Consider the following 24,142-nt stretch of genomic DNA (forward strand, 5'->3'; position numbering starts at 1 on the left):
ATCCATGGGTCAGGCCCTTGGAGAGAGGGAAGGAAAAGGGGAGAGAGGGAAGGCTCCCTTTAGTCCTTGGTGAGCTGGGCCTGACCTGGGCACAATGCTGGAGCAACCCCCAGGAGCCTACCTCAGGAGTTCCAGGGCCCTGGTGGGGCTCTAAGGAGATCCGTTTGCGCTGCTGCCGGGTGGTGATGCCAGTGCCCTCGGCTATCTGGATTGGCTGCATGCTGGCTCGGCGCAGGGTCTCCTGGGGATCTCCAGTTTTCATCTCCTCATCTGTGATGGTGCCCAGGCTCAGGGAAGGCTGCATGGGTGGAAGAGGCGGTCAGTGGACTGTAGCTGTGTGGAGATGGAGCAGGACCTGGGGCTGTCCCAGAACTCTGCACTTGCCCGCCATTTAGGGTAGGCAGGCCCTTCCTACCTCTCATGAGGCCTCCCTTCCTGTTCTGCTTTCTACCTACACCCTGGGCAAATGGCCACAAGCAGTGCAGTCCCGACCAGATTCCTCTCTGAGCTCCTGCTCATCCCCAGGGACTTCACTCCTAAGCACCTTCCCTGCTGTCTGTTCTGCCTGGAAGCATGAGAAAGTCACCCTCCCCATCCTTGGCCAGTCAGCGATCCAGGGCTCTAGTGCTCAGGCTAGATCAGCAGGTGGGATTCTAAGGGAGGACAGGGATGGGAGGCCCTGCACAGTGACCCCAGGGCTCACCCTGGACTCCAGGGGATAGCAGGTCTTCAGGTGTGGGGGGCACACTCGATTGCGCTGCTGCAGCTCTGCAATGCGGTTCCAGTCATCCAGCTGCTCAGGCTCATCCTGGCAAGTGCCCATGTAGAAGCTGTTCCTTCCTGTGGATGGCAGGGAGGTGGGAACAAATGAGCCCCGAGTCAGCAGGTGGCCTGCTGGCCCTGGCATCTTGCCAGCCTTTGCTGCCACCTACCCCATAAACTTGAAGCCCAGCACACCAATCTGATTCAGTGCCACAGGTGCAGGAGTATGGCACACAGACTATTTCTATCCTAGGGGCTTGCTCACCGCCTTCTCCTTGGAGAGGGCAGAAGAGGTCACACGCAGAGGCTGCTATTACATCTTATTCACCCGCCAAGGCTTGGTGCCCAACACCCAGAGGAACGAATTAAGGACCAGGAATTGATTCCCAGGGGCTCTCTGGTGCCCAAAGGACAAGAGCTTCCAAGAAGAGTCTGGCCAGCCTGGCCTTTCCAGCAGCCCATCACCACCTAAGGGCATGGAGGACTCCCCACAGCTAAGTGTCAACTGTGCTGGGAATCCCAGGCCCTTAACTCTGGCTAAGAGTGCCCCCAACACAGCCAGCCCCTAGATAGGCAGTTAAGGAAGGCCCTGAGGCTGCAGGAAGAAGGGGCAGGTGGAGGTGGACGGTAGCAAGGAGGCCAGCCTTGGATTTTTAGAAAGCTTTCCTCTTTGCCCTGTGCCACGATCCACCTTCCATTCTAATTTTGGGGTATAGTAAGTCCCTGTAGTCCCCTCACCTGGAGGGGCCCCACTGGACACCCTGGCCTGGGAGCGACGAGCAGAACTGCGAGTGGTGGGGCGGTAGCCAGGCAAGCTGAGCAGGGCTGAGTTGCCATAATCGGGAGAACTCAGGCGAGCTAGAGACTGAGTAGAGGATGTGGCTCGCAGGCTAGCCTGGGAAGCCGGAGCAGACCGCGTGCTATAGAAGGATGAGTTGGCGCTGTCTGGCTCTTCCACATCTAGCTTCTGGAAGAGAGAGTGAATCTGTTGCAATGGGGTGGGCCCTGGCACTGTACAGAAGCCTCCCATTCCCTCCCGAAGCCCTCAGATCCCACGGCACATCCATGCATTCCCAACAGCTTTGCAAAGGCCCTTAACGTGTGTGTCTGCAAGAAATGGGCCTTGTTGACAGAAGCCCTCACAAGGTGGTGCTGGTGTTGTCAAGACTCTTTTCTATGCATTTTTTTCATGGAGTCTATTCATAATGCTTTGAGGGAGGGAATGCAGAGTGTTTATCGGCCCATTTTAGAGGTGAAGTGCAAAGAAATGAAGTGACTAGCCCCAAATCACACTGCTAGGAAGTATCAGAGCTGGGGCTGGGCCCCATGTCTCCTGACTATTCAGGCTCATCCCACAGCCTCTGCTGTCCCTCAGTCCAAGCTTCCAGGGCCCTTACCATTTTCTAGAACTTCCCCAACTTCTTGGTAGCAGGGGACACCCTGCACACACAGGTCCTCCCTGCTGTACCAGGGGCCCCTGTCCCCTCCTCCCAAACCTCCCCTTCAAGATGTGGAAACAAAGGCAAGGGCCCACAGCCTGGCAGGCAGTCCACTGGGCAGCAACAATGCCTCTCAGCTGCATGGGGCATGCTGGGAGGCACTGGATGGGCTGCAGCTTCACCATGTTCTCTCCCTTCACCCTGCACAGGCTCAGTGCTACACACGGAGAGAACACTAGCCTTAGTCGGGAGGCAGGGATCTAATCCCAGCCCTGCCCTTTTCTTCAGAAGTGCCCCCAACCAAGTCACTGCCCTTTTTAAGACCTCAGCTTTCCCACTGTAACACGGACTGGCTGCTCATCCCTGCGTGCTCCTGACTGAGTGCCCAATGCAAAGACGCCCTTGAGAGGAAGTGGGAATTGCTGCCCTGCAGCCCCTGTCCCGGCAGCCTGACCTTGGTCATGGTGATGTTGATGATCTGTGTGGTGCGCCGACGAGCAGAGCGGGTCTTACGACCTGAGTCCAGGAAGACATCTCCTAGGGAGTCCAGGCTGCTCTCCAGGGGGGCCTGACTCCGAGCAGGGATGGGAGTGAAGTAGAGACTCTCCAGGGATTCTACCTTGGGGGGCAGGCGCTGGGAGATAGGTGAGGCTGGTTCTCCAGGGACGCTGGTGCCATCTGGCTGGGTACGAGGCAGCTTGCTATGGAAAGGAGACCTGCTGAGGTACAGTCCTTTGGACTAGAAGGCATTTTGTCCAGCCCTCTTCCAAAGTGACCATTTCCCATACTTACTACAAGCAGATGAGGTCAAGCAGCCCATCTCTCTGATTTTTCAGAGTACCAAGGAAAGCCCTTGACCTGGGCCTTCCTTTCAGTCCACTCCCCTGGCTTCTCCTAATACCTCCTCATAGTGGCAATGCCAAGACCCAGATGTCCCATCCTCACCTGATGCCCATGGCTGCTCCACAGCAAACACATCCCAATCTAAGCCCACTTCTCTGTTCTTCCTCCATCTCCCATTTCAGTGAATACAAGCACCCGCCACTCAGGCCCCCAAACCATGAACATGGGCATAATCCTATGTTGTCCTGCTTGGGAAGCCCAATCACTAAGCTTCCTGAACAGCTCTCCTAACCACACCCTCTCCATGCTCATGTCCTTTCCCTGGTTTGTCTTATCTCCTCTCACCTAGACTCATCATGGCACTGACAGAGGCAGATGAGTGGTGACAAGCAAGGACTCAGGCCAGACTGCACAGAGTCAAACCCCAGCTCTACCACTGGGGGACCTTGGGCAAGTGACTGCCCCTCTATGCCCCAGATTCATCTGTTAAAGGAGACAGAATAAACCTACCTCAGAGGGTTGTTGGGGGATAAATCAGGTATAATTGTTATGAGTGCTTTATGTCTAGCACAAAATAAGTACAATGTAAGTGTTTAATAAAAACAATATATATTTCCAGTCTTAACTTCTATACTGGCTATTAGAATAATCTTTTTAAGATGGAAATTACCCATGTACTTGTCAGTTTCAAATTCTTCCAAGGTTCCTTTTTTTCCTCCCTTAAACCTTTCAATTACAGCCACCAAGGTTTCCTCAATGCCTTTAGGATCAAGTTTTTTTTTTTGAGACGGAGTCTCGCTCTGTCACCCAGGCTGGAGTGCAGTGGCCAGATCTCAGCTCACTGCAAGCTCCGCCTCCCGGGTTCACGCCATTCTCCTGCCTCAGCCTCCCGAGTAGCTGGGACTACAGGCGCCGCCACTTCGCCCGGCTAGTTTTTTTTTTTTTTGTATTTTTAGTAGAGACGGGGTTTCACCGTGTTAGCCAGGGTGGTCTCGATCTCCTGACCTCGTGATCCGCCCGTCTCGGCCTCCCAAAGTGCTGGGATTACAGGCTTGAGCCACCGCGCCCGGCCTAGGATCAAGTCTTAATAGCCGGTCTCCAACGGGGAATCCAGACGGCCCTCTAGGATCTTGGGCCTTCCTGGCCTTGCATCTCAGCGGCTCTTTCACAGCCTCTGTTCACACTGCTGTTCTCTGTCAACCTGGCACACACACCTATGGATGCTTTCAAGACTCAGCAGGAGCGATAGCTTCCATGAAGCCTTTCTTGACCACTTGCTTTTTATTCCGACTGTGCCCTAAATAGACATCTGGTATAATACCTGTTTTTCTTTATTCTTCTCTAAGAATAAATTTAGATCACATCTTACTTCTCTCACCAGGATACAGCCTGATAAACAGTGGGTACTCCATAAACAACAGATAGAGGGAGGAAGGGTGCCTTCTGACCTGGTGATACTGAGTGGGGTCCCCTCCTCGCAGCTCAGATCCAGGCTGTCGATACTCAAGTCCAGCGGGGGCTTAGCCTGGGGCTCACGGCTCTTTAAAGCATCAGTTGCCACCTGGAATTTGCCCAGGTCTCGAAGCTGCTGGTCTGCGTGGGCAACCTGAGAAGGAGAGGGCCAGGGGGAGAGTGAAGAAAAACCTAAGGCAGCAGTGGCCTAGGAGGAGAGGGCACAGGGGTCCAGTGGAATAAGGATGAGGTGAGTCTGCCAGCCAAATTCTTACCTGTGCCTCCAGGCTGCGCACCTGGGCAGTAAGGTGGCGGCACGTCTGTTCAGCCTCCTTGGTCTTCAGTCCAGCCTGCTGTAGCTCATGGCCCAGCCGTTCGGCTTCAGCTCGCAGCTCTTTGTTTTCCTTTTGCAGATGCTCCAGGCTCTGCAGCTGCTCCTGCAGCTCTTGGTTCTGCTGCTTCTTGGCATCATAATGAGTTTTGGCTTTCTCCATCTGTGGGCAGAAAGGATGGGTGGGTGGGGCAGAGGCTGGAGGGCAGGAGGAAGGTGGCATGGGCTGAGGCTGGGCTCCTTACCTGCAGCTTATAGTGCTCAGCTGCCTGCTCCTTCTGGCTCAACTGGGCTTGCAGTTCATTCAGCCGGGCCTGGAGGCGCTGGGCCTCCTGCTGGCTCTCACCTTCCTGAGCCTGGACAGCCTGAGAAGAAAGTCCACTCAGGAAAGCTTGTCTGGCCCCTCCACCCAAGTCCACTCATCTGCATCAGCCACTGGGGCTCCACAGGTGCTTCAGACTCCTGCACTTAAGAAGAGGAAGAAAACCACACCACCCCAGATACACTCCACCCGACTACAGCCTACTGAACCTGAAGTCCCACACGCCCTTCAGTCCACATCCATAGTGGCCTTTCCCTGACCAGCTCCTGCCCTATCTTTGCCTTCTTTCGGATCAGACACAAACTGTCTCACCCTCTTTGCATGCACAGACAATCTCCCCTAGGAGGAAGGGAACCGATCCTCGAGGAACACCCAGGTGCGCAGCCTGGAGTGAGGCACTTGGCATGTGAGCTCTGTGAGGACAGGGGAACTTGTTTCTCCTCAAAGCCACTCTGAGAAGTCACTTCATCCCCTTTTCAGAGGAGGAAATTGAGTTCAGAGATTTAAGCAAATTGACCATAGCAACAATGACTAAATGGCAGAGTAAGATTTGGTCCACCTAACTCCAAAAGCCCATGGGGGCTTATTTATGATGCCCACACTGCCTCCTGTCCAGACCATAACTCCTTAAGAGCAGGGCCTGATTCTCTGTCCATCTGTAAGGCCAGCAAGCACTTTGCTGTAGATACTGTATAGAAGCATCCCACCTTTGCCTCTCCTAACACAGGACAGGCCCCACGAGGAGCAGAATAAACATTTGTTATTGCAATCAAGACATGCTGTGGCACCATGGTATGAAGGTAAGCAGGCGAAATGAAGCTCTGAGCTCCCACCAACTCCTAGGACCCACCAGGGCTTTATTGAGTCCCAATACCACTGATGCCCAATTCCTTTGCCCCTGGCTAAAGGCTGTGAAGCCTAGAACTGCAGAAAGCAAGTATTAAACCAAAGAAGGTGACACAGTTGGAAGCATTAAGAATGTTATTAAACTGCACTGTAATATTCAACACTGGTGACACTCGTTCTTTCCCTGCCCAGACTATCTGGACTTACATGGTTCAACAGAACTTTATGCAACGGTGGAAAGTTCTGTATCTGCGCTGTCCAATACAGCAGCCATAAACCACATGTAGCTACTGAGCAGGGACACAATGTAGCTAGTGTGATTGAAGAACTGGATTTACTTCAATAAATTTCAATAACCACACGACTAGTAGCTGCTGTAGTGGACGGTGACAGTTGAGAGATGGGAACCACCCTGGTTGTCTCTTGAGAGCTCCCAGAAGACACATGCAGGGGCTTCTAAGCCACAGGCTTCCTAGGAGGGCTGCCTGGAACACAGGGTGCCCCTCCTCTGCCCTGACACCCCCACGGCCCGAGAGCTTAGAGAATAGCTTTCCTCCCCTGTCCAGAGGCCAGATCTGTTCCCCCAGCTGCCCCACCTTCAGCTTCTGCTGCTGCACTTTGCTGGCTTGGTCAGAATCAGCCAGTTTCTTCCTCAGTTCTTCCACCTGGGGAGGGAAGAGGAGGACAGAAGACTCAGGAGGACTTCCCCTGGATGTTCATCCCAGATGTCCACCCATCATGGGGTGGCCCAGACCAGGATCCCCAGTGTTCCTAGAATAAACTCAGGCCCTTTCTCTGGCCTCCCATTAGGGAACAGCCTGCTGCCCAGGCTGCTTGGCAGGGCCTGAATGAAGCAATCTAACACATAGATGTTGCCAGGGCCACCTGTCCATACTTGCCTCTACCCTGAGCCTGCAGAGACAGAGGCCTGCCCAACCCGTCACCCCCAGAATCAGAATTGGAGAGCTGACTCCTCACCACCACCCTGCTGCTGCCACCACTCTGCAGCCGCAACCTTCCCAGGACCTAGTCTGTAATTCTAGCCGACATACTCAATGAATTGCCATGCCTCCCTCCCAGAAACTGCCAAAGTCCAAGCCCACAGATGCTCAGACCTCTTCCCAACATCCACAGGCTGTTAGGGCTGGTGCTAGCAGCATGGCTGCTGTGGTTAGCACTGGGGGAACAGATTGCTGGAAGACAAGCGCAGGTGCAGCACATGTACTCCAAAGCCCACCCATCTCCCACAAAGAGGAGCACAGGGAGTAGGGGAAAAGAAAGAACATAACAGCCCCATGCACCCCTGGCTGCTTCAAGTATTCTGGGAGTTCAAGCATGACCAGGCAGCACAGGGGAGAGGCAAGGGCTCCATTGCTAACTGTTTGCTATTCACTTTGATTCTTCCTCATCACAGGCTCCTTAGAGGAAGAGGAGGGCCCAATTTTTCGGCAGTCCTGGGGTGGCTGGGTAGGACAGTGATGGGGAAAGCGTGCTCTAACACTAGCTCTATAGCCTCGATGTTCAGGCAACACAGAGATTCCCGTGAGAAAGAGGCAGCCAGACCATGTGACCCCCCACTCCCCTTCCCCCATCTGGTATAGACCCCTCCTGCTACTTCACCCTCAGCCTTCCTGCTACAGACATCTCTATGCTGTGCTCGGGGTCAGAGCCCCAGAAAGTGATGGGCAAGTGTCCTGTGCCCACAATTCTCCCTAACCTGTGGGGGCTGCCTCGCATATCACTTTCAAGGCTTCCATAAAGCTGTACTCTGGTAAAAAGGGACACAATGTTAAACGAGGCCCCCAGGTAATTCTGCTGTTCCTCTTAGTTGGGTATCCTTAACTAGACACAGTACTTGGGAAGTTTTAGAATCCCAAAGATTGTGTCTGTCATTGGTTCAGGTGTGGGAAAGATGAAGCCAGTGCTACCCCTTGTCCCTGATAGGCAGATGAGAGAAGGTGCAGAAGGGTGGAGAGGCCGACCTGGGACGGGTGGGATGAAGCCCGAGAGAGCCCAGCACACCGCATTCCTGGGGAGCCTGGGCCTGGATTCCATGGCTTGACCCTGCCCCCTTCACAAACAGTTCACAACAGGAGCTGGTGGAGGCAAGCTGCAGCCGGGCTCATGCACCGAGACTGGTCACCGTTTAAGCAGCCAGCATTTAGCGAGGACCCCAGGCATTACCTGTTTAGTTTGCTCTCTCTGAAATACCTCTAGCTGCTCCACCTGTACATGGGGGAGGGGCAATGGAGACAGAGTGAGATGAGGCCAAAGAGGCACCAGCCCTGCTGCCAGGCTGACCTCACTGAGGCTCTGATACTTTCCGCTAAGGCGCTAGATTGAAGTAAGTTTAAAACGCCAGTTAAACTGATTCTAGTCCCCAGTGGCTCCTGAGGCATCCAGTGCAGGTGCACCTCTGAATGGGCTGGTGGTCATCACAGCTTGACTCTCTAGTGACAGAGCCTTCAGGAGAGGGGAGGCCGCTGACATTTTCTTTAGGATGACAGGGGCAACAGACTTGAACTCCATCAGGTACCTCTCCTTTTCTGCCACCCAGTGAATGAGGAAAAGCAAGACACTCCAGTGTAGGAGCCAGAGGCCCTGGAACACAGAGGATCGATGTCCCCACGCTTTCAGCTCCTGATCTTTGGGAGGGTGGTTGGGCTGAGTACCTTACCTGGTCAGTGAGTTTCTGCTTCTCTTCCTGGAACCGCTGCCTCTCCTCCAGGACCTTGACCTTGGCACCCTCATACTTGGCAGTCATCACCTCCAGCTCCCGGGCAGTGCTCTGTGCTTCCTGCTGTACCTCAGCCAGACGAGTCTCAGCATCAGCACGTACAGCTGCCAACTCTTGGACATACTTCTCCCGGGCCTGGTCCAATTCCACTTCCAGAAACTGCCGGCCAAGGTTAGCCCGCTCACCCAGCCCCCGGTTCTCCTCTGCCAGCAGGCCATGTGCCTTCTTCAGCATGCTCAGCTGCTCTGCATAGCTGGCCTTCTCTGCCCGCAGCTGCTGGGCTGTTCGCTCCTGCTCTGCCACCTTCTGCCGCAGAGGAATCAGCTCCCCAAGCTCCCGCTGGGCCCTCAGCAGCTCTGCCCGCAGCCCCCCAGCTGCCTGCTTGCTCTGCTCCAGCTCCTCACGGTGGCGTTTCTCGGCAGCGGCCTGCTCGGCCTGCAGCTGCTGGCAGAGGTGCTTAGCTGGCAGCAGCTCACTCACCAGGGCCTGTGTGCTGGTGTGCTCGAGCTGCAGGGTGGAGAGGGCCTGCTCTTTCTGAAAGAACTTCTCCTGCCACGCCTTCAATTCTTGGCCCAGCTCCTCCGCACGCTCAGCCTGTGAGGTCAGCTCCTGCCGCAGGTTCTCTGAAGCCACCCGCTGTTTCTCGGCCTCCTCCCGGAGGCTCTGCACCTCCTCCCGCAAAGCAGAGCTGCGTTCTGCAGCTCTGGCACTGATGCTCGCTGTCTCTGCCTGGAGCAGGCGCAGCCTCTCTTCCAGCTTCTGGCTCTTCTCTGACTCAGCCATCACCAGCCGCTTCAACTCCTTGCTCTCCCCCTCCTTCTCCAGGACCTGGCGATTCAGGATGGACACCTCCTCCTCCAAGCTGCTGATGAGGCTGTTTTTCCTCTCAGCCTCTTGCCGGCCCCGGGCCACCTGGGCCTTCCACTCATCTTCAGCCTTGCTGTGGTCTTGTACCTTGGTGCGAAGGGCAGCCAACTCCCTTTGGGCCGAGGCTAAGGCACTCTGACTGTGCCCAAGCTCCTGGGCCTTCTCCTCTAACTGGCCCTGCAGAGTCTCCAGAGCACTGTCCCGCTCAGCCCGGGAGGCCCGTTCAGCCTCAAGGCTGCGTTCCAGACTGTCGGCCTGCTCCTGCTGCTGCTGGCATTGCTGCTCCAGCTTGCTCACCTCTGCCCGCAGCGCCTCCAGCTTGGGGCCTGTTGGCTCTGTCCTGCCAGCAGCCTCAGATTGGGCTCCTGAGCCAGATGCGTGCTCCTTTTCTTTCTTAGCCAGCTGTTCCTTCAGTTGCTTCATGGTTTGCCTAAGTTCCTCCAGCTCTTTTATCTGGGCTGCCTCCAGGCCACGAAGCTTGACCAACTCCTGGTCCTTGCCTTCCTTTTCCGTCAAGGCATGAGCCAGTGCCTCTTGCAGGGTAGCAAACTCCACACGCTGCTCATTGAGGGCATTCTGCAGCCGCATCTCAAGCTCTGCTTTGGCTGCCTTCTCCAGGGCAAGATCAGCTTGGGCCCGGCCCCGCTCCTGGGTCAGCCGTGCCACCTCTCTTTCCTGCTGCCCACGCTCCTCCTGCTGCTGCCCCTGGCTCTCCATCAGTGCAGCCCGCAGCCGCTCCAGCTCATTGCCCATCTGCTCTGCCTCCCGTTCCATAGCCTGCAGCGCTGCCTGTGTACTGCAGAACTGGCGTCCCTGTTGCTCTTCCAGCCACTCGGGCTCTCTGTCCCCTGCCCTCGCAGGCTCCTTGACTAACTCCCGGGAGGCTGTTTCCTGCTGCTCACCTGCCTTGCGCACCAAAGTCTCCAAGCGGGCCACCTCTTTGCTAGTGGCAGCCATCTTTTCCTGCAGAGCGGAGAGGTCGTCTGCAAGCTTCTGGGCCCTGACTTCCTTCTCTTGGACCTGCTGGAGTGCTCTGGCCAGGTTGGTGTGGAGCTCAACTAGCTCATTCTGCTGCCGGCTTATCTGGAGCTCGCTGTGGGATTCTATGCCTGCCACCTTCTCCTTTGCCTCCTGCAGCTCCTGGCGGGCCTTCTCACATTCTTCCTTCAAAGTCATCAGCTGTTCCTGGAACATGGCGCCATACTGCGCCTCCTCTTGCTGGCTATCCTCATACCGTTCACGCCAGGCAGCTACTTCTTTGATGAGCTGCTCACACTCACTCTCAGCTGTGCGCTGGGCAGCTATGGCCTCTGCCAGCTCCTGCCGCAGGGCTTCAGTCTCGGCCTGATGGGCCTCTCCAAGCTGCTGTAATCGAGCCTCCAGCCCCTTGCGCCCAGCCTTCTCTTCTTCCAGCTCCTTTTGTTCCTGCTTATGCTGCTCTACCAGGCTTCGGGTCTCTGCCTTCAGCTCAGAGATACAACGCTGTTGCTCTTCCAGGGCATCTGCAGCCCTGCGCTTCTCCTCTTCAAGGCTGCCCTTGGTGACTTTCAAGGACTCTTTGAGGGCCTGGAGCTGCTCCTGGAGCTGGTCCTTCTCCTGGGCCACCCTCTCTTTCTCAGTTGCTTTTTGCTGCTCAGACTGCAGCTGGAACTCTAGCTCTGCTACCTGGGCCTGGGCCTCATGCTGTTCCCGGCGGGCTGTCTCAACACGGGCACGGAGTTCCTCCACCTCCTGGCTCAGCTCTGCCTTCTCCCGCTGGGCCTGTGTCACTGAGGTCTGAGCACTGTCCCGGGTTTCATTAGCCACCTGAAGTTGCTGCTGCAGAATCTCCAGCTTCGCAGCCTTCTCCTTCTCCAGTGCCTCCAGCTGCTGGAGAGCCGCATCCCGCTCTCTTAAGGAGGCCTCTCGCTCCTCTGCAGCAGTGGCCAGTTGCTGGGCGTGGTCCCGCCTAGTTACCTCCTGCCTCTCTGCTACCTCCTTCAACTGCTGCTCCTTCTGCTTCAGGCTACTGCTCAGCTGCTCCACCTGGTGGCGGAGGCCCTGGGAGGCCTGTTCTTGCTGTTGGAGGGTCTGTGCTAGCTGCGCCTGCTCCTCTTTGGCCTGCTGCTTCAGGTCAGCCAGTTCTTGATCCTGTTGCTGGATGGTGGCATTGAGTGTGGTGAGCTCAGAGGTCAGAGAGGCCACCTGGGCAGTCAACCGGGCCCCATGAGCCTGGGAGGCCTGCTCCAGCTCTTCCTTGGCCTGGCTGAGGTTGGAGATGGAGCTCTGCAGGTTGGCGATCAGGCTAGATAGCTGCTGCTTTTCTTCTTCAAAGTGGTCCCGCTCAGCAAGCAGCTTGGCTTCCTGCTGGCCCTGCTCAGTCTCCAGCGTCTCCACCCTGGCTTGGAGCTGTGTGTTGTTTGCAGCAAGAGTGGCTGCCTCTTGTTTCAGGGTTTCCAGCTGGTGGTATAAAGAGATAAACTGGGATCAGCATGACTCCTCAGTCACCAAGCCCCCTCTGGAAATGGAAGAACACCAGGAACCCAAAGGTACTGAATGTGAGTCCACACCAACTCCCAGCACACAGGTTGTCCTGTGCATTCCTACCTGCAAGACATCACCCAGCACCTCGCCCTTCTCCTGGGGTGGGTTCTCCCGCAGCAGGGCCAAGTGTTCTTCCAACTGTGAAAGTTTTCCCTGAAGGATTTCGTTCTTCTCTTCAAGGCATTTCTGGGAGTAAATGAGACCCATGTGAACAGAGAGGTGGAACAGGCACCAGATTACCACACAAGCCCTCATAAACATCAACAAACATGGGGCCCATCATCTTGTTACCAAGATATCCCTTTGCCATGACCTAGAAAAAAGCAGAAACCATGGAACTGGAAGCATGAGGGACCTGACTCTCTAGACCTAGTTCTAAGGCAGAATCAAATCATAATGTGACCTTCTTACTACTTCCCCAAGGCTGCTGAGTTTACTTCAAATTTCCTTACTGTATACCCTTCCTCAGATAAGTCTTGAGTCCTAGATTATCCAAATCACCACCAGCTGCCCACCATCCTCTGGGCAGCACTGGCAGCAGCTGCAACATCCCCCAGTCCCAAACCCACTTCTTCACCACTGTTCACTGAGCACCTATAAGAGGCTGTGCTGGATGCATCCCTATTTTTTTTTTGAGATGCAGTCTTGCTCTGTCGCCTACGCTGGAGTGCAGTGGCGAGATCTTGGCTTACTGCAACCTTCGCCTCCCAGGTTCAAGAGCTTCTTCTGTCTCAGCTTCCCGAGTAGCTGGGACTACAGGCATGCATCACCACACCCAGCTAATTTTTCTTTTTGTATTTTTAGTAGAGTTTCACCATTGCTGGCCAGGCTGGTCTCGAACTCCTGACATCAGGTGATCCACCCGCCTTGGCCTCCCAAAATACCGGGATTACGGGTGTGAGCCACTGTGCCCGGCCTGGGTGCATTCCTGAATTTCTAATTCACCTACAAATATGAGAGGCAGCTATTACTATTTCTCTTACAGAGCAAGAACCTGAAGCAGATGCTAAGTGCCTTGATCAAGGGCTACATGGTTATTACTAAGTGGCCAAGTTGGGTTCTTACCAATAGCAACCATAACAACTGGTTCACTGAGAGCTTACTTTACACTACGTGATGTATGAAGTGCTTTACATACATTTTCTCATAATAGGTGATGAGGCTGCTACTCGTTATTACAAAATCCCATTTTAGGGAAAGAATGCTTAGAAAAACAGACTGATTAACTTGTCCAAGATCCACATCTTATAAACAGCAGAGATAGGATTGAAAGGTATACTGTAAAGTGAGGGCACTGACTGGGGAAAAAAATAAAAATAAATTAAAAAAAAAAAGAAAGGTGTAGTAGACTGAAGCCCACAATCTTTCAACCTTTCAATTATAGCACACTATCAAACCTTGAAGAGAAAGCAGCTTAACACCCAAAGGCCCAGAAGAGCACAGTGGTAAACTGGACTCAGCTTTGCATGTGTGGTCAAGACTGTGGCTGTGACCCAGGCAGAGGGTTACCTTATCCTGCAGGGCTGTGCTGAGCTCCTTCTCCAGCTGGGCCTGCTTCTCCAGCCACTCCTGAGTGGCCCTGCTGTGCTCCTCTGTCAGCTCATTGAGGGCATCCTGTAGCTGCTGCAGGTGACTGGCAAACTCCCGCAGCTGAGATGGGCGAGTGAGAATCCCCATCACCCAGGGTCAACGCTGACCCTACCACTGCTGTCTGCCCCCTGAACCCCAGGGGCTGGATGCCTCCAATTATCTTGCCAACCCTCCACAAACCAATCACAGCCATCACACCTCTAATTCAGGACCACAAATCAAACTTTAGGGTCACAACTCAGTACCTGGGAAGCAGCCAATTATGGGACAAGGAAAGGGGCAAAATATGCAGGTCTCTGGAGAGACTGGAGCGTAAGACAGGTGCTGGGACATTCTTCTCAACCCTCTCTTGGGGAGCCTTCCAGACCGCCTCAGCCCTGAGGGGCCTCCATGCACACACCACCTTAACACCCACCTTAAAGGAAAGGTCTCCATTCTCCTCCAAAAGCTGGCTGATCTTGCGATCCATCTGGCTCTTCTCTGTCTTCAGGTCCTGGCACTGCTTCAGGGTTTCATGCAGCCGCATGGTAAGGCTGTGAGGGAGGGAAGCAGCGAGAAGAGGGTATGGATGGGTCCCTGGCTGGGTGCACGCAGGGGCTGGAGCCTGGGAAGGAATGCAGGGAGAGCTGTACCTCTCATTCTTGTCACGTAGCTCCTCAAGCTCCCTGGGCTCCAGTGGGCTGGCTGCCTGCTTCTCATTCAGCAGGGCTAGGCGGTCAATGCGCTGCTGCATCATGGCTATCTGTGCATCTGCCCAGAGTGGAGGGAGAAGGAAAGGAGAATCAGTACAGAACTATGTGCAGGAGGGAAAGGGAGGAGGTGGCATAGGGAGGAGGAGGCATACGGAGGAGGAGGAATATGGTATCCAATCTAAGGGAAAGAGAAGATGGGGACAAAGACAGAACCCAACTTCCAGGAGGTCAGCCTGACCACAGGCCCAGGGCTGAGCTCTAAGCTCCAGGGGCCAGCAGAGGGGACAACATGGGAGGCCAAGGGGACATCCTTCTGGCAAGTCTATTCACACATCTGCCAGCATGCCAGCCACCTACCCTTCTCGGTGAGGAGCTTGCGGTTCTCAGCCAGCTCCAGCTCCAGCTCATCCCTATTACTTCTCTCATCGGCAAGCTGCTTCTTCAGCCGTCTCATCTGGAACTGTGGGGTCTGCAGGATATCGCCCATGGGAGAAGCTGGAGAACCTGAGAGAAAGCTGAGGAGGGAGAAGGCCCAGTTGCATTGGTAAGAGTCTAAGATCTGAAGCAATCAGCAACAGGCAGCAGGAAGGGAGTGGGGTCTGTGGAAGTGTCCACTAGCAGCTGGGAGGCCTGTGCACCTGGGTTCTATTTGCAGTGCTACCTCAAGCCTCATGACATGATCTTGAGAAAATTTTTCTTCTCACTGCCTTAATTTATTTGTCAGAAAAAAAAAGTGATATATGATCCTTGGCTCTGCAGAGATGTGCTAAGAGAAGGGACTTCATTGTAGTCTCCGAGGAAGAAGAGTATTCCATAAACAGGGAACAGCTTTTGAGGGAGACCTTCTGTGCATGACAAATCCCAACCAACTCCCCCCATTAATACTGGGGAGGTGAGGAGATCCCAGATCTACAGGATTCTCCAAGCACTCCCAGAGGCTGGTCAACAGCTTAACTCTAGAAGGTAGGAATGTGAGGAATAGATGGATGCTGAGGCCCTATCCCAGGAGGAAAGGCCCAGAACATACTTGTTCCCACTGGAAGAGGAGGCAACCTTCTGTAGCTCTAGGAAGCGAATCTCCCTCTTGGCCTGGTGGCTAGGTGGGGAGAGCTCTTCAGGGAATGTGCTAGAACAGGTAGAAGGGACAGGAGCTGGGGGTAAGAAATAGACAAAATAAATCAACAAAGATTAGTAAGAAGGTGAAAAGATTTGCATCTTTATGCAATCTGAGAACTTGGCCTTAGTGGGAGTGAATCCGTGGATACTTATTATGTAAACTATCAAGGAAGGCACTGGGCAGAACCTGGTGTCTGGGTTATCCACAGTTCCGTGTCTCTAACCAAAACAAAGTGCAGGGCTTCCATTTCTACAAAGCATCACTACTCAGAGCACAGTGGAGTGAGGGTGTTCTCTGGCTCAGAAACTGCACCAAGTGCTCAGCTTTTTCCTCAAGTCCATACTGCAGAGATGGCTTGGGGAGCCCTGAGCAGGATCTCCTTGCAGCCCCCAACAACCTTTCCTATCAGAGTCACTGGCTGCCATTTGGAATTCTTCCCCCCAAAGTCTTGTACCTCCAAAATGCCCTCCTCCTCAAAACCCTTCTCTTTCCTTGGTTTCTGTGACCACTTTTGTAGGACTTTCCTACCTCTAATCACCCATTCTTAGTCTCCTCATCTGCTCCTCCCTCCTCTACCCACCCTCTAAGCTCCCAGAGATCTGATGGGGCCTCCTGGCTCTGCCCATAGTGCCCACGGCTTCAGTGGCCATCCAATGCTGACTTGCAAACCTATCTTCTGGTTCAGAGCCAGCTCCTGAATTCTGGACTCACATTTCCAACATCTCCACCTGAAGGTCTCATGAGGAACCTGAATACAAGGAACATCAAACTCAATGGCTAGAACTCGCCTGGACCTCCTTCTTACATTCCTATCATCCACCAGCTGACCTCTTCATCAGAAGACCAGCAGAACGATCACTCTTTCTACTGTAGCACCAGCCGAGACTGTTGATGTATTCTGTACTTAGATTCCTTATCATATTTCCTGGTTTATGTATCTGCCTTTCCACCTAGAACATGTGCTACATGATGGGAAAAACATTTTTTAAAAGACTGTGGGCTGGGTGCAGTGGCTCATGCCTGTAATCCTAACACTTTGGGAGGCTGAGGCAGGTAGATCACTTGATGTCAGGAGTTTGAGACCAGCCTAATCAACATGGTTTAACGCCATCTCTACAAAAAATACAAAAATTAGCCAGGTGTAGTGGCGTGCACCTGTAATTCCAGGTACTCAGGAGGCTGAAGCAGGAGAAATGCTTGAACTTGGGAAGCGGAGGTTGCAGTGAGCTGAGATCACACCACTGCACTCCAGCCTGGGTGACAGAGAGAGACTCCATCTCAAAAAAAAAAAAAAAAAGACTGTGCATTATCAGCTTCTAAGCCTAGAGTAATGATTGTTTGAAAAATAAAAAACAAAAGTAGGTATGATCACTTGTAAACATCCTACATCACTGCTGCCAGGCAGCAAGGAGGCGCTCCATAGGAACTGAGATGATACATGACCCAGAAATCGACCTACTCCATTACACACACTTTTCCTGACCACCAACTCTGCCTTGTGTTGGGGACAGAAACAAACCCCCACCACACTTCTTGACAACTCAGGATCCTAGTATTCCCCATTTCAGAGATGAGGGGATTCTCAGGAGTATGTACCTACTCACCTTTCTGTAGGAAGTTCTCTAGGTCCTCATTAAGGTTTAGCCCATCCTCATGGTCCAGCACAAATTTAAGAATGACAGCCAACTCAGCCTGGGCCACAGAGAGAAAAAGAGCATCACTGAGGTGTTAGGCCTCTGAAGGGAAGGCTACCAGGAGCTCCACACTGGCAGTGCCAGTCCCTGGCTCCCTCGTGCCCTAGAAGCCTGCTGGATCCCATTCTCCCTCTCAGAGCTGAGGTCCTATGACCCAGCCAACAACATTCAACTAGAGGTATGTTCACCCCACTTGCTCCCTTCCCTCCCACCTCCCCTCAAGATGTACCCAAGTCAGAGTTCCTGACTGACTTCACTCCTGACCACAAGCGAAGTGACTGTTAAGGAAAGTAACACAATCAGAAAGTTGCTTTTATTGTTATTGTTGTTAAGGAACAAGGTCTTGCTATGTCACCCAGGCTGGAATACAGCAGCACAATCATAGCTCACTATAACCTCCAACTCCTGGAGTCAACTTCTCCTCCTCAGCTTCCCAAGTAGGTAGAACTACAGACACACACTGCCACACCCAGTTCATTTTTTTTTTTTTTTTGAGACAGAGTCTCGCTCTGTCACCCAGGTTGGAGTGCAGTGGCCGGATCTCAGCTCACTGCAAGCTGCGCCTCCCGGGTTTATGCCATTCTCCTGCCTCAGCCTCCCGAGTAGCCGGGACTACAGGCGCCCGCCAGCTTGCCCAGCTAGTTTTCCGTATTTTTTAGTAGAGACGGGGTTTCACCGTGTTAGCCACCAGGATGGTTTCGATCTCCTGACCTCGTGATCCGCCCGCCTTGGCCTCCCAAAGTGCTGGGATTACAGGCTTGAGCCACCATGCCTGGCCAGCTCATTTTTTTAAAAAAATATTTTTTGTTGAAACAGGGTCTCGCTATGTTACCCAGGCTGATCTTGAGCTCCTGGCCTCAAGCAATCCTCCTGTCTCAGCCTCCCAAAGTGCTGGGATTATAGGTGTGAGCCACCACACCCAGCCAGGAAGCTTTTATTTTATTTTATTTTATTTTTATTTTTTTGTTGAGACGGAGTCTCGCTCTGTCGCCCAGGCTGGAGTGCAGTGGCCGGATCTCAGCTCACTGCAAGCTCCGCCTCCCGGGTTTACACCATTCTCCTGCCTCAGCCTCCCGAGTAGCTGGGACTACAGGCGCCTGCCACCTCGCCCGACTAGTTTTTTGTATTTTTAGTAGAGACGGAGTTTCACCGTGTTAGCCAGGATGGTCTCGATCTCCTGACCTCGTGATCCGCCCGTCTCGGCCTCCCAAAGTGCTGGGATTACAGGCTTGAGCCACCGCACCCGGCCGAAGCTTTTATATATAACTATGTTGGCCTCTTCCAGATGACCCTACCAGAGGAAAGGATGAGATAAATGAAGTGCAAGTTCTGTGGAAACACACACACACAGAAACACATATAGGAACAGAGAATAATTTCTATGTATTATCCTAAAACACATTACAGTTAAATATATGCACATAAAAAAGGACTTGAAAGTACATCCTTTAAAATGTTAGCAACCTCTGGAAATGAGTTTATCGGCAACTGTTATTTCCTTCTGCATGCTTTTCAACATTTCCCAGATTTTCTATGATGAATGGCAATAACTGTTATAACTGTATTTTTAAAAAGACCAGTATCTGCTGTTCAACAACAAGTCGGGTGAGGTGAAGCATGGGCTAGGCCTGCTAGGTGGCATGGAGGCACAAGGGCTTACCTGAATTTTATATTCAAACTGTTCCCAGTCCCTGGGACTTTTGGAGCTCATGGTAGAGTGGTATAAGAGCAGCATGGTCATCTAGAAGCCAAACAGGAGGCAGTCACTGAGTGGGGCTGTCTCTTGTCTTAGTGGCCTCATTCTGGGCAGTTCTGGGGATTCTGAGCTATTCTGGCGATTCTTCTAAAAGTCCTAGAATCCAGCAACCCCAGGCCACCATCCTTAACAGCTCCAGGAAACATTTTGGTTTTTTTTTTCAATTGAGGACACAGCGTACACTATACAAAAAACTGAGCACCAAGATTTCTGCATGGCTCAATTCCTGGACTCATGGAACCCTGGGTGTGAAGCTTTAGGTACCCTCTATAGGTCAGCACCCAGAAAGAACAGAGGGAATGAAGCAGAGTGAGCTATAATAAAAATATGGTGATAGTCGAGTGAGACCTGATTTCTGCCAGGTCTCCACCAAGGCCCACAGTAATGGTCTAGTAAACTATTGTTTATTTCATAATCTCTGTCATAAGATCATGGGCTCCTAGAATCCTTGGGCTAAATCAGTCTCTGACTCAGACAGGTGGCTGCCTGGTTCTACCTCCAACGTACTAGAGCCCCAGAAATAAAGCACCCATCATCTCCCCTTGGGTTAAGAGAAGGCCCTGCAGGGTCCCTCAGGTACCATCACTCCAACCCTGCTCCGTCTCCCCAGTCGGGTATTCCATAAGTACCTTGGCCAGTTCTAGCTCTGATCCCTCTAGCACCTTCTGTGCAGACACCAGGCATTCTGGAGAAGAGGGATGTTTTTGATTTTCTGCAATGACAACAATGTAGAAAACAGGGTGAACTTCCTGGGAACCATACCTGAGATCCCAGAACACTTAAATCTGGGGAGCAGAATGGCTATCTCTGGTGGAGCTATGAGATGTAGGGCTCCTTACTCCTATGCCCTCTTTCCCCTGCCTTACAATTTTCCATCTGAAGTCAGTTCTATCCTGGGTCAATCCAAGGGCTACAGGGATAATGGAAGAAGCAAGCAGCCTGGGAATTCACAGCAACTCTGGGTCATGACATTGCACTCTCCCACCCACTCACCAACTCTCTCTCAGCACCACAGAGGAAGAGCCCAGAGATGCCAGGTCACTTAGAATTCTGTGCCAACTGAGATCACAGAGGAAACCTGCAGCTGGGTCAGAGGAGGACAACTGGGGATACCTGACTCTTATGCTGCCCAAGGGTCTGGGCTCAATTATTAACACCTTGCTTTATTTAAATATAGCCTCACTTTTCCTGTAATTCTCTAGGGGTGGAGATGGCAGCTAGCTCCCCATGTCAAAGACGAGGACTGTGTGGTCTACGGCTGGACAAGGGGAGGGGAACTGAAAAGCACTGTACTAGAAGCTTTGCATATGTTCTTATTTAATCCACCCATCCACTTGAAGAACAGTTATCATCTCCATATTATACACAGGGAACCTATGTCCAGAAAGGTCACACAAGCAGTCAGGGAGGTCAAGATCAACCTTAATCTGCCTCTGCCCCTAAACCTATCGCCTAAGCAACGAATTCAAAGTTATCTGGGAAAAATAGTTTTTCTTGCAAGGGAAAGACTCTTGCTTCTATCTCCTTGAAGCTGGGGGAAACAGAAACTTAAGGTGCTCAAAGAGTTCAAGGTGATAGGTCCCAAAAAGTAACCTTCTGGCTACACCTAGATCTCTGAGAAGGGCTCTGGGACCGAAGGGACACTCTTCTTACACCAACTGATGGAGGCATTACAAGACCCAGGGGATCTGAACCAGCTGTTTTAATCTTTGTGTTAAAGAGTGGCGAGTCTTGAAATTTTTCTCCTCTAGACACTCATGAACTAGTTCCTCTGGACTCTCCAATCCCACGAGCTGAGGAAGCAGCTTCTTCATAGCTGGATAAGAAAGGTGCTTACTCTGCAGAAAACTGCAAACAAAGTCCAGTCTCTCTGGCACCGGCTGCTGCAAGATTTGCTGTCCCTCTTCAGTGCCATGGCTAGAAAAAGAGCAAGTATTAGGACCAGAGTATTCAGCAATCTTTGCTTCTTTGCTGCTGCATTTCATACTACCTCCCCATTCCTTCCAGTCTTGATCTCTGCTGGATCTGGAAGAGATTCAGATCAGATCGGGAGACAGGTGACAGATACCAGGACACCATTTATCCAGAAGGAACTGTCTGGTGGGTGGGAAGTGGAGACTTGAGGCATGGGGCTCTTCTGGAAAAGATGGCATTCTATCATCCTCTTTGCAAATATAAAAAAGCTCTGTGGAAAGGGGCTGAGAGGAGATGGAGGCAGCCCAGATGAATGGGAAGCTGGATTACACCATCTGGAATGTCTCAACTCTAAGCTGTCAGGAAGCCTGGAGAACACACCTAGGGTAAGAGTGAGAGAAGACCATGGGGAAGGAAAACCACATCCAAGAACTGAAAGAACAGGAGGAAACAAAGCTCTGAAGTGACAGGGTGAAGTTCCCCCACTAGGCTGAAGGCTGAGATGGCAAAAAGCCTCCCAGAGGAGGATCCCAGGGACTAGTTTTTTGTTTGTTTTTTTGAGACAGAATCTCGCTCTGTCGCCCAGGCTGGAATGCAGTGGCACGATCTCGGCTCACTGTAACCTCTGTCTCCTGAGTTTAAGCAATCCTCCTGCCTCAGCCTCCCAAGTAGCTGGGATTGCAGGCATGGACCACCACACCTGGCTAATTTTTGTATTTTTAGTAGACATGGGGTTTCGCCATGTTGGCCAGGCTGGTCTCAAACTCCTGACCTCCACCCACCTCAGCCTCTCAAAGTGCTGGGATTACAGGCTGGAGCCACCGTGCCCAGCCAGGACTAGTATTCTCGATTAGTGTTTCTTGTCTGTACTTGCTTTACTGGAAGAGCAGGAAGTGTGAAGAGAGCATGAGGAGAGGGAGACAGCAGGGGGAGCTCTCACACAGCCCAGGAGGCTGAGGCAGAATTGCTTCAACCCAAGAGACAGAGATTACAGTGAGCAGAGACGGTGCCACCACTGCACTCCAGCCTGGGTGACAGAGGGAGATCCTGTCTCAAAAAAAAAAAAAAAAAAAAAAGAATACTAGTCCCTGGGATCCTCCTCTGGGAGGCTTTTGCCATCTCAGCCTTCAGCCTAGTGGGGGAACTTTGCTGGATCCCCTAGCTAACTGTGGTTCCATTTTCAGAAGCAGCAAGTGAAATACCACTTCAGTTAGAAGGCTGAATTCTCTAGGCTACAGTGGGAGATCCTGATTAGTGGGCCACTTGTTTCTCAGAATCTAAACCCCTAGTTCTCAGCCAGCTTTCTGGAGGGCAGGGCAGGTCCAGAAACTTCCAATGCCAGAGACATCATGAAGCACAAGCGTCATCCAAGCCAAGACTATGACTGTACCTCCCCCCCATATCCCATGTGATTACAAAGGCTTCTTCCAAGTGAATCCCCCACTAGAGGCACTCTATCTGGATAGTTGGTCTGAGATCAGAGACTCCTACAAAGTCTTAAGGAGATGCTAATCTCTTACAGACTCCCAAATGAGCCATTTCCCCTACCCACCCACAATCTGGAATGTTGTGACTCCTTGGCTCAGTGTGGAGCAGTATTTACCTCAGAGTATTCCATTAACTAAAAATAAAAAGAGGTTCTCAGGTGAAATGTTTGAGAAATGCTGGGTTAAACTGAACATTTTTATAAAAGATACAACATGCATTATTTCCTAAACCTATTTGATCACAAAACCCTTCCCCCTACAACACACAAAGCCTGGTGTAAGTAAAGCTGCATGGAGCATGCTTTGGACAACAGTAGTCCTAGAGAAATCCAGCCCATCCTTTAAGACAGTGCTGAAGTCTCATCTCTGTCAGGAAGCCATCCACAACTCCTGCCAGTCATGCCTCCACTGTCCTCCAGCACTCATGAATGCAACTGCACCATTTACAACTGCCCACTCCAACTGTACTAGCTGAAAGCCAGGAATAAAGTAGGTGCTCAATATATATGGGCTGACTGACAACTGAGGGATGCTTTTTACTGAGAAATAAATGTCAGCAAGATAAACGTCAGAACTGTAAGTTTTCTGGCAAAATGCCTCCACTATACTTTGTTGTTCAAGCCTCACAGCTATCAAAGAGATGGGACAGCCTTTTTTGCTTTAGCTATTCACGCACAGAAGAACAGAAAGGGAAACTTGTCAGAGGGGTTGATCCCAGTTAATTTTCCCATAGAGAAGGCCAAGTGGCCAAGCAATTAAACCCTCCTCAACTCCCACAGCTTCTTTTTTTTTTTAAAGAATTATTTTTTAAAGAATTGTTTTTCTCAGGGCGCCCCTTGTCCAGTGTGCAGACAGGAGTCACCCAACTCCCACAGCTTCTATCTACCCTCCAACCTTGCCATCCTCTGCTGCCTTCTGCTGAGAACTAGGCTGCTGATTTAGGTTGGCACTAGTAACAGTACCAGAAATGTAAGAGCCAGAACATATTAACCAAGAACCTCCACTTCCCAAAAGGAAGCTGGTCTGCAATGTGCTGGATCTGAGATGGAGATTAGCGTTAACCTGGGATTTTAATATCGCCTACCTCCAACTCCCCCTTCTACTGCAGCCTAGGTTCAGGCAACACCCTAGAAGACAACTTGAAAATGAGTATCTTGAATTTTTGATGCTTCCTATGAAAATTTCCTACCAGGTTATAAACCTACAGTGGCTAACCCAAGGACAACACACATCCTTACTCTTGGGTACATCTACTGCTCTTGTTACCAGGCCAAGGAAATTTCTCTCTTCAAAAGCAAAAGTTCCTTGATCTATTCTGAGGTCATAAAAGCATGCTGCCCCATATTTTGTGTTATAATACAAGGCATATTATATCTGGCTGCTTCACTTTTAGTGAGGTTAAAATTAAACACAGAGTTAGGTATTGCCAGCCTAATGGTTTTACCAGCCATTAATGTTAGGTGCCTGGATCTATCACTTCCTTAGGGTTTGCAAAATAATGATTTTCAATAGAAGTTCCAAAATGCTGACTTACAGGTGGTATACAACCCCAACTATGAAGTGTCTTTGCCAAAAAAAAAAAAAAAAAAAAGTGAATCAAGCTTAGATCTAATTATCAGTATATAGGCAATAAGGGGAACAATGGAACAAGTTAAGCCGCACCATAATAATGCAATTAACAGAATCCAGGATTTAAGAATTTCTATAAGATTAAAAAAAAATGAGGTGGTGTCGAGTGGGGAGAAAAAAAAGCAAGAAACAAAACTGGTG

The 24,142-nt window shown here is 51.8% G+C and overlaps 1 protein-coding gene and 1 long non-coding RNA gene across 10 annotated transcripts in view; one reads left to right on the plus strand and one right to left on the minus strand.

Annotated features, from left to right (window-relative positions):
• The window catches only part of NUMA1 (nuclear mitotic apparatus protein 1), an 82,319-nt gene that overhangs the window by 1,625 nt on the left and 56,552 nt on the right, over window positions 1–24,142 (minus strand). For 6 of the 8 annotated variants that reach the window (XM_033207461.1, XM_033207463.1, XM_033207465.1 and 3 more), the window contains 20 exons: window positions 20,809–20,888; window positions 19,601–19,683; window positions 18,876–18,956; window positions 17,126–17,213; window positions 15,432–15,555; window positions 14,762–14,919; window positions 14,345–14,462; window positions 14,128–14,245; window positions 13,632–13,772; window positions 12,186–12,308; window positions 8,673–12,038; window positions 8,180–8,221; window positions 6,592–6,660; window positions 5,073–5,192; window positions 4,772–4,990; window positions 4,493–4,650; window positions 2,656–2,902; window positions 1,501–1,729; window positions 704–840; window positions 122–298 (listed from right to left, as the gene is read on the minus strand). In XM_033207461.1, coding sequence (XP_033063352.1) covers window positions 122–298; window positions 704–840; window positions 1,501–1,729; window positions 2,656–2,902; window positions 4,493–4,650; window positions 4,772–4,990; window positions 5,073–5,192; window positions 6,592–6,660; window positions 8,180–8,221; window positions 8,673–12,038; window positions 12,186–12,308; window positions 13,632–13,772; window positions 14,128–14,245; window positions 14,345–14,462; window positions 14,762–14,919; window positions 15,432–15,555; window positions 17,126–17,213; window positions 18,876–18,956; window positions 19,601–19,683; window positions 20,809–20,888 — 5,878 coding nt within the window. The remainder of the gene's footprint in view (window positions 1–121; window positions 299–703; window positions 841–1,500; window positions 1,730–2,655; window positions 2,903–4,492; window positions 4,651–4,771; window positions 4,991–5,072; window positions 5,193–6,591; window positions 6,661–8,179; window positions 8,222–8,672; window positions 12,039–12,185; window positions 12,309–13,631; window positions 13,773–14,127; window positions 14,246–14,344; window positions 14,463–14,761; window positions 14,920–15,431; window positions 15,556–17,125; window positions 17,214–18,875; window positions 18,957–19,600; window positions 19,684–20,808; window positions 20,889–24,142) is intronic. The other 2 variants (XM_033207467.1, XM_033207466.1) reach the window with 1 other exon arrangement.
• Window positions 12,028–16,601, plus strand: LOC117081486. 2 transcript variants are annotated; one of them, XR_004436177.1, is made up of 3 exons: window positions 12,028–12,136; window positions 13,507–14,948; window positions 16,207–16,601. It is a non-coding gene; the product is annotated as an uncharacterized LOC117081486 (long non-coding RNA). The 2 variants fall into 2 exon arrangements; XR_004436176.1 differs by having other exon boundaries at window positions 12,028–12,127.

Source organism: Trachypithecus francoisi, unplaced genomic scaffold (genome assembly GCF_009764315.1).
Source record: "Trachypithecus francoisi isolate TF-2019V2 unplaced genomic scaffold, Tfra_2.0 Lachesis_group8, whole genome shotgun sequence".
NCBI lineage: Eukaryota > Metazoa > Chordata > Mammalia > Primates > Cercopithecidae > Trachypithecus > Trachypithecus francoisi.